Here is a 7,774-nt window from a genome sequence, read left to right as displayed (position 1 = left end):
GGACAGAGAGGGGAACAGGGACAGACAGCGGGACACGGACAGACCCAGGGACACGGACAGACACCGGGACAGGGACAGACAGCGGGACACGGACAGACAGCGGGACACGGACAGACACCGGGACAGGGACAGACAGCGGGACACGGACAGACAGCGGGACAGGGACAGACACCGGGACAGGGACAGACAGCGGGACACGGACAGACACCGGGACAGGGACAGACACCGGGACAGGGACAGAGACCGGGACTGGGACAGACACAGGGACAGGGACAGACACCGGGACAGGGACAGACAGCGGGACACGGACAGACACCGGGACAGGGACAGAGAGGGCAACAGGGACAGACACCGGGACACGGACAGACACCGGGACACGGACAGAGAGGGGAACAGGGACAGACAGCGAGACACGGACAGACACCGGGACAGGGACAGAGAGGGGAACAGGGACAGACAGCGAGACACGGACAGACACCGGGACAGGGACAGAGAGGGGAACAGGGACAGACACCGGGACAGGGACACGGACAGACACCGGGTCAGGGACAGACACCGGGACACGGACAGACAGCGGAACACGGACAGACACCGGGACAGGGACAGAGAGGGGAACAGGGACAGACACCGGGACACGGACAGACACCGGGACAGGGACAGACACTGGGACAGGGACAGAGAGGGGAACAGGGACAGAGAGGGGAACAGGGACAGACACCGGGACAGGGACACGGACAGACACCGGGACAGGGACAGACACCGGGACACGGATAGAGACCGGGACAGGGACAGAGAGGGGAACAGGGACAGACACCGGGACAGGGACAGACACTGGGACAGGGACAGACACCGGGACAGGGACAGACACCGGGACACGGACAGAGAGGGGAACAGGGACAGACACTAGGACAGGGATACGGACAGACACGGGGACACGGACAGACACCGGGACAGGGACAGACATCGGGACAGGGAGAGAGGGGAACAGAGACAGACACCGGGACAGGAACAGAGCCGAGGGACGGAGACCGGGACAGGGACAGACACCGGGACACGGAGAGAGACCGGGACAGGGACAGACACCGGGACACGGAGAGAGACCGGGACAGGGACAGACACCGGGACAGGGACAGAGCCGAGGGACAGAGCCGGGGAATGGGATAGAGCGGAGGGACATGGACAGAGCGTGGGAAAGAGACGGGGACAGAGACAGAGAGGGCGACAGGGATAGAGCGGGGGACAGGGACACAGAGGGGACAAGGACAGAGATAGAAGGGGGGGACCGAACCGGAGTGAGGGGGCAGGGCTAGGACAGGGGACGAGGGCGGAGCGGGGTGACAGCCGCCTCCGCCGCGCCCCGGGCCCCTCGGCCGAGCGCGGGGAGGCGGGCGGAGGGCTCAGAGGGCTGAGCCGGTACCGGCAGCGGGGACCCGCTGCTGTATCACGGGGAACGAGCGGTGCAAAGCTGGGAAAAGCCCGCGGGTGGTGGGAGGGCTGAGGGGAACGGGAAGGCAGCAGCGCCGGAGGCTCCGTGCCCGGCCACTTTCACATATATCACTTCCCCTGCTGCTTTTTCTCTGGAGGGATCAAACAGCACGGGCAGGAAGTCGCCAGTTTCTGTAACAGCGTTATATACTTTTTAGAGTTTATTTATGTTAGCTAATGTGTATATACATTGTGTTCATATTGTGCTTACATGTACTTTACACAACCTCATGTTTTTGTTCTCTATTCTGGTGACTGCAAGGAACACACATCAAACCAAAAGGATTCTCAGGGCCCTTTTCTTGAGTGATCACACCGAATCTGAAGTGCAATAAACTATAGAACTAATTCAAATTTATTCTTTTAAAATAGCCCTGTGTTTACCAGCAGAGTTTATTCTCTTGTTATGCTTCTCCTAGCTTGACTGTGATCTTTCGGAGTCCCGTTTCACCCTTTATTCTATGGGAACCACGGATGTGAATTTCCTGGGAACAAGAAGGAATACAAGCGTGCATCGGAGTATTCTTGACAGCACGTGCTGGTCTATGGCTGAGTCCCAGCTGTGACCACACTCCTCATGGCCTTCCATAGATGTGCTTCTGGGTGTGATGGCTTTGCTCTAAATACCCACGGACAGAGCTGGTGCGCTGCCCTTCCCGAGCTGTGGGTGCACAGCAGGGCTGGCGGCTCCCGTGCCACAGACAGCGCTGCGGTGCGCCTGCCTTGGCTCAGCAGCCTGTCCCTGGCGGCCAGCTCATCATCCATGATGGTCAGGACATGTTTCATGGCCAGGTTGTCCTCTGTGCCCAAGCCATCCTTCCTGGCCAGGCCAGATGTCATAGCCAGGCTATTGTCCTTCATGACCATGCCCATCCTTCATGGCCATACCCATCCTTCATGGTCTGGCCACTTTACACATCCAGGCTGTCCTTCGTGGCCAGGCTTGTACTTAATGGCCAGGCCACTGTCCATTGTGGCCAGGCCCGTCTTCCCCGGCCAGCCTGGCGGTGCGGAGCAGCCAGGCCAGGTCCTTCCATCCCCTGTGGGTGCGTGCGGTTCGGAGCGGGTCCGTGCGGTGCGGTTCGGAGCGGAGGGGTCCGTGCGGTTCGGAGTAGAGGGGTCGGTGCCACTCGGAGCGGAGGGGTCGGTCCGGTTCGGGGCGGAGGGGTCCGTGCCGCCTCTCGGCGGAGGCGGCGGTGGAGGCCGCGCCCGCCGGTGAGTGACGGTGGCGGCACTTCCTGCGGGCGAGCGGCGGCGGAGCCGGAGCCTTTGTGCGGGAGCGGGAGGAGGGTCCCCGCGGCGCCCCGCGGCCCCGGGCGAGCGGGCGGGCAGGAGCGGAGGCGGCGGCGGCTGCAGTGCGGATACCGGCGGGGGAGCGGCTTCCCCCGCCTCCAGCGCCGGCAAGGACAGAGGAGGCGCCGCCGCTCAGCCGGCTCCGGTCACCAGGTATTTACCGGCCCCTCCGTTCCCCGGGCCCGGCCGGGCGCGGAGCGGTGCGGCGGGACCGGGGCAGGGACAGGGACAGGGGCGGCAGAATGGCCCGGCCGGGCTCGGAGCGCTTCCCCGGAGCTCGGAACCGCCCGGGGCCTGCCCCGCACAGCCCCGCACAGCCCCGGCCGCCCCCCGGCATGCACAGAGCCGGGCAGAGCGGCCGGGGCCGGGGTAAAGCTGCCCTGGCGTTCTGGGCTCGTAACGGAGCGGTCACAACCTCGCTGGGGGAAAGAAGGAGGGTTTGGGGCTGTTCTCTCCCCGTGTCACCGAACTTCCCTTTGGAGGGCTCACTTCCCTTCGGGGGGCTCTGCCCGCTCCTCCCCAGTTTCCCCGGGGCCGCGAAGGGTCGCTGGCTGGGAAAGGGAGAGATGCTAAAATTGTCCAAAAATCTCTGTAGCAGAAAGCTGGGTTTCTGGTGACAGGAGGGGGTCTTCACGGGGAGAGAAAAGCAAGGCTTTACGCCGTCATTTAATAGTGTCTTTGGAACTCCTTACCTCGTATGGTTAATTTCACCGGTTTGTTGTTTTTTTCTAAAGATTGATCACTATCTAGGAGTTAAAATCCTCTTTTTGTACTTAGTGGGATGTTGACCATACAAAGATGACACAGTTCAGCATTTCCATGTACAGCCCCAGAACATTAAGACATTCAAATTCAATAGGTCCTGAATAGGCAACAGGCAATATTAAAATGTTTTTCCTCCTTCAGCTCTCTCTGACAAAGGATTTGGGAACTGTCTCTTATCTCTTTCTTGCACCATTTTCTTACCTAGGTCGTGTTTTCTGTTTACAAGCCTGAAGATGGCTGCTGCTGCTTCCTGCAATGTGGAAGAAGATGAGAGCCTGAAGGGATGTGAACTCTATGTTCAGAAACACAACATCCAACAGATTTTAAAAGAATGCATTGTAAACCTCTGTATAGCAAAGCCAGATCGACCCATGAAGTTCCTCAGAGAACACTTTGAAAAATTAGAAAAGGTCAGTGGTTTTCAGGTGACTTTACGTTTCATTTATAAAATGAAAAAGATTGTGTAAAGATTTCAAATGTTTTGGTACATTTCTTTCTTTCAAATTTTAAATGATCGCGCAACTGTGAAAATGCAAAGTGTTAAAAGAAAAACCCCCAACCCTTCATTTGTGGATGTCTAACCTAACATTGGCTATTGTTTAGAAATTTTTGTGCATAACACCAAGATTATAATATCTCATCAAACTGCACTTGTTAAAAATGACCCAAACTGTGAGCATACTTTGTGTTGTGAGACATGGTGTCCTGAACTTTCATCTCTTGGAAGAAGCTGCCTGTGTGTGCAAAAGATGCTGTTCCCTGTCTATTCCGGTGTCAGGTGGTGGGGTTTTCCCTTCCTCTAAAACTGAACAAAATCAGGGAACCAGCAAGTTGTCAAAATCTATTTAATTTCACTGCTCTTCCTGTCTGCAGTGCCTATCCTGTGATTCTTTGATGAGGGATGCATTAAGAGAGACCTCACTTACTGTGACTGTTTTCAAAAGCAGTGTAGAGAGAGGGAAACATTTTAGAACGTTCCCAGACAAATTCTTTCTAAAGCCTGCAGGTGTCTTTGCAGGGAGAGCACGTTGTGTGAGCAAGTGTTGTTGTAAGACTAAGAGATAAGGTTTAGTAGTTTCTTCCTTCAGGAGTGAATAATACCTAAGGCTGGTATATTACCAGTGATGTAAAACATTTAATACATCCCACTCTGCTTTTCAGATGCATTTTTCTATAGGTAAGTATATGCCAAATTTCAGGTAGTTTTAAAAAAATGCAAACATTGCATTTTGGTGGCAGCCTGGGATATCAGAGAGGGGCACAAAGTACAAGATGGTTTTTAATTGTAATGCTTATTATGGAAAAGAAACAGTCTCTTAATTCTCTATATTCTAAACTTCTGACAGCTAAGACCCATTTCCAGAGAGTTGAAATTGTTGAATTTCTGTTACTGAGTTGTGAATTATTATCCATCGTAACCTGGAATTTTGGACTTCTTGAAAAGAAGGATAAACACCATTCTTGAAAAAAAAAAAAAAAAGTTAAAATATGCTGTGGTATTATGGAATGTGCTCCATTCCTAGAGGGATTTCTTCAGGAGTTGTACTGGGAGAGTTTGGCTTTGTTGATGTTAACACAGTACACAGACCTGAGACAGGGGGGCAGTTCCTACCCTTGAGAAATTACACCTTCTTTCATGTGATCTCCTATTATTTCCCAAAGAACAGCAGATACCAGAATGCTGTAGGACATCAATCAGGATGCCAGCACGGGAGCTGATGGATATCACTTGTCTCAAAATGGAAGATGATTTAGAAGCATCAAGGCATCAGCTGCAGGGAATATTGTGCTTGCTGTGGGAGGACACAATCTTGGCACTGCCTCTCTAGAGCAGCCTGGGGGCCAAGCCTGCTGAGCCTGGAGGCTTTAGGCTGCTTCTGGAGGTTTCCAGCACTGTAATTCTTGCTCCTACAGAAGTCTGACTCTCTTGCTGCCCAGCCATCTCCGAGGACTTCCTTGGGATGAATTGCACTGTGAAGGATTTTCTGCTGTAGGATAATATTTTGACTTAGTTGGTTGCACGAGAACAGTTGAAGGAAGACTTCTAAAGATAGAGAATTCTTTCAATAAGTTTTATCCTGTTTTTATGCACTTGTCATATACAGGTAGTTTGAGGAATCCTAATGGAATTGTGAATTTAGCAACTGTTCATTAGATTTTTGTAAATGTGCAATACTGACACATCACATTTGCTATTAGCTCCTTGAATTTTGGTCCTTTGTAGGCAGAGGAGTGAAAATCTTTGGGTTTAAGCATGATTTTCTAAACAAAGTCATGCATTTTTCCACCTAAGTGTCATATTTTGGGATTATTTTCCAAACTCATTAAGCTAAACAACACGTTCCAGTGAAGAGAGCAGTAGAAGAGCAGTTTATCTGTCAAAAAAATCATGTGGGAAGTTTAGAGATGAAGTGTAGGATATTTTTCAAGTGGTTAAAAAATGGGCTTGTAGAAAACAAGTAGAGCTTGATCCACGTCAATGTACTGGAGCTACCTCAGAGGTTAATAAAAAAAAAAGTGTGTTTAATTTTGCTAATTCTTAACTTCATCTCATAAAATCAACTCATAAAAGCAAGATTTATTATGATATGCAAGATCAGAGCAGATCATAAATGCTTTTCACCTTCTGATGACATCAGAGTTGGGTCCACTGCCTCCTTCAGCCTGCTGCTAAATGAAAATGGGCTGGGGACTAACCCCTGACCCCCACACAGTAACTGGCTCCAGGTATCATTCTTAGGTCTAACACGTCTGGGAGCAGGTTTGTTTTGGCAGGAATTGGTACGAGCAGCTGAGAGCAGAGCCAGGGAATGAGGTAATGCTTGAGGGATGGGGATTGTCTTGGGCTAATGTTCAGCTCCATGGCTGGGCCACTCTTGATTCACAGCATGGACATGGCCTGAGGGGGCTGTAAAGGGAGAACATGAATAAATACTCGTGAATAAAGTGCTGGATACTGAGGTTTGATGCTTAATGTTTGATTCTGAAGGAGTGCCAATGTTAGACACCCCCCAATGCCTTTCTAACTTTGCAGCTTATTTGTATCAAGTACAATATAAAAAATCATAACTCTTAAAATAATTGTGGGAGAACTTTAATACACATTTTCTGTTCACTTAATACTGGCAGGACCTGCTTAAGTTGCCAGTAATTGCTGGGAAGCAGCCTATGTTTCTATATTCTGAAGTTTGCAAGTCACTTTTATATGCTGTGACCGATGGACTTCAAGATGACATCTACTCTGATCACATTAACAGTTACTTTGTGAAAATCTGTAACATGCCCTTGAGCACAGAAAATAGTTGAAAACAGTTTAGATACTTTAGATTTTAAAACCTGTGATGTTTCCTTTGAACGATCTGTTTTACGTTTCCCTGTGACTGTGTAGACCTTGGTGGATGGAGTGAGGAAAACCTTTCCCTTAGGGATTGTAACTGGGTTTTTTGGGAGTGAGGGAATAGATGTTAGCTAAGAGACTGTGGCATTATTTTAACAGCTGTAATTAAGTCCTGTTTACTTGAGGACTAAAGAAGGCATAGCAGAAAAAACACGGAACCCATATTTTATCTCTGGTTGTTGTTTTATGCGAAAAAGTTAATTACTGAGAGATTACTGGCAATGCTTCTGTGTTTTCAGCCATACCGAGACTGCAAAAATTTCACAGTGTCAGGCTGTTTAGAACCATGATTATATGATCAAAGGTGGAGTTGTCTTGCCAGGCTAAGCTCAACTGTTCCACAGCAGAGAATTAGGACAAAGAGCAGAACTAATGAAGAAAATGGCACAAAAGAAGAGGAAGCAGCAGGAACCTGCAGGATGTGTTTAGGCATTGCCGAGGGCTTTGCTGAAGCCATTTGCATGTGAGATATTTCAGAGCAGGGCTGTGCTGGCTGAGCTGGGCTTTGCTGGTACCTTCTGGACCTGAGCTCCCTCCCGGCCCCTTCTGCTGCGCTCAGCACGTTCAGGAAACACTGCCTTGCTCTAAAAAAAGTACAGTCTGTAGATCGGCAGTGTTCTTATGGATCCGGGCTGACGCCGCATTGTCTTACGGTACCATGGGAAAGAGAATTTGGGGGAAACGTGAACTCAAGAATCCGCAATGAATTAACGCAGAAGGCGCTGCCCCTGGCGGCCCCGGGCAGGACAGCGCAAGGCGTGACAGCTCTGCCGGGAGCTGGCCTTGAAGAGAAAGTGTGTAATAAATCACAAATGCGTCCTCGGTTAGTAAAAT

The 7,774-nt window shown here is 50.8% G+C and overlaps 1 protein-coding gene across 1 annotated transcript in view; it reads left to right on the top strand.

The window, feature by feature from the left end:
- The first annotated feature begins 2,729 nt into the window (after positions 1-2,729).
- Positions 2,730-7,774, top strand: part of PRKAR1B (protein kinase cAMP-dependent type I regulatory subunit beta) — a 91,832-nt gene continuing 86,787 nt past the window's right edge. The window contains exons 1-2 of the mRNA XM_048320750.1: positions 2,730-2,931; positions 3,749-3,953. Of these exons, the coding sequence (XP_048176707.1) occupies positions 3,777-3,953 (177 nt within the window). The 5' untranslated portion in view covers positions 2,730-2,931; positions 3,749-3,776. The remainder of the gene's footprint in view (positions 2,932-3,748; positions 3,954-7,774) is intronic.

The sequence above is a fragment of the Corvus hawaiiensis genome, chromosome 16 (assembly GCF_020740725.1).
Source record: "Corvus hawaiiensis isolate bCorHaw1 chromosome 16, bCorHaw1.pri.cur, whole genome shotgun sequence".
Classification (NCBI taxonomy): Eukaryota; Metazoa; Chordata; class Aves; order Passeriformes; family Corvidae; genus Corvus; species Corvus hawaiiensis.
Note: the sequence above shows the minus strand (reverse complement) of the source record. Positions and strands in the feature narration are given on the sequence as shown.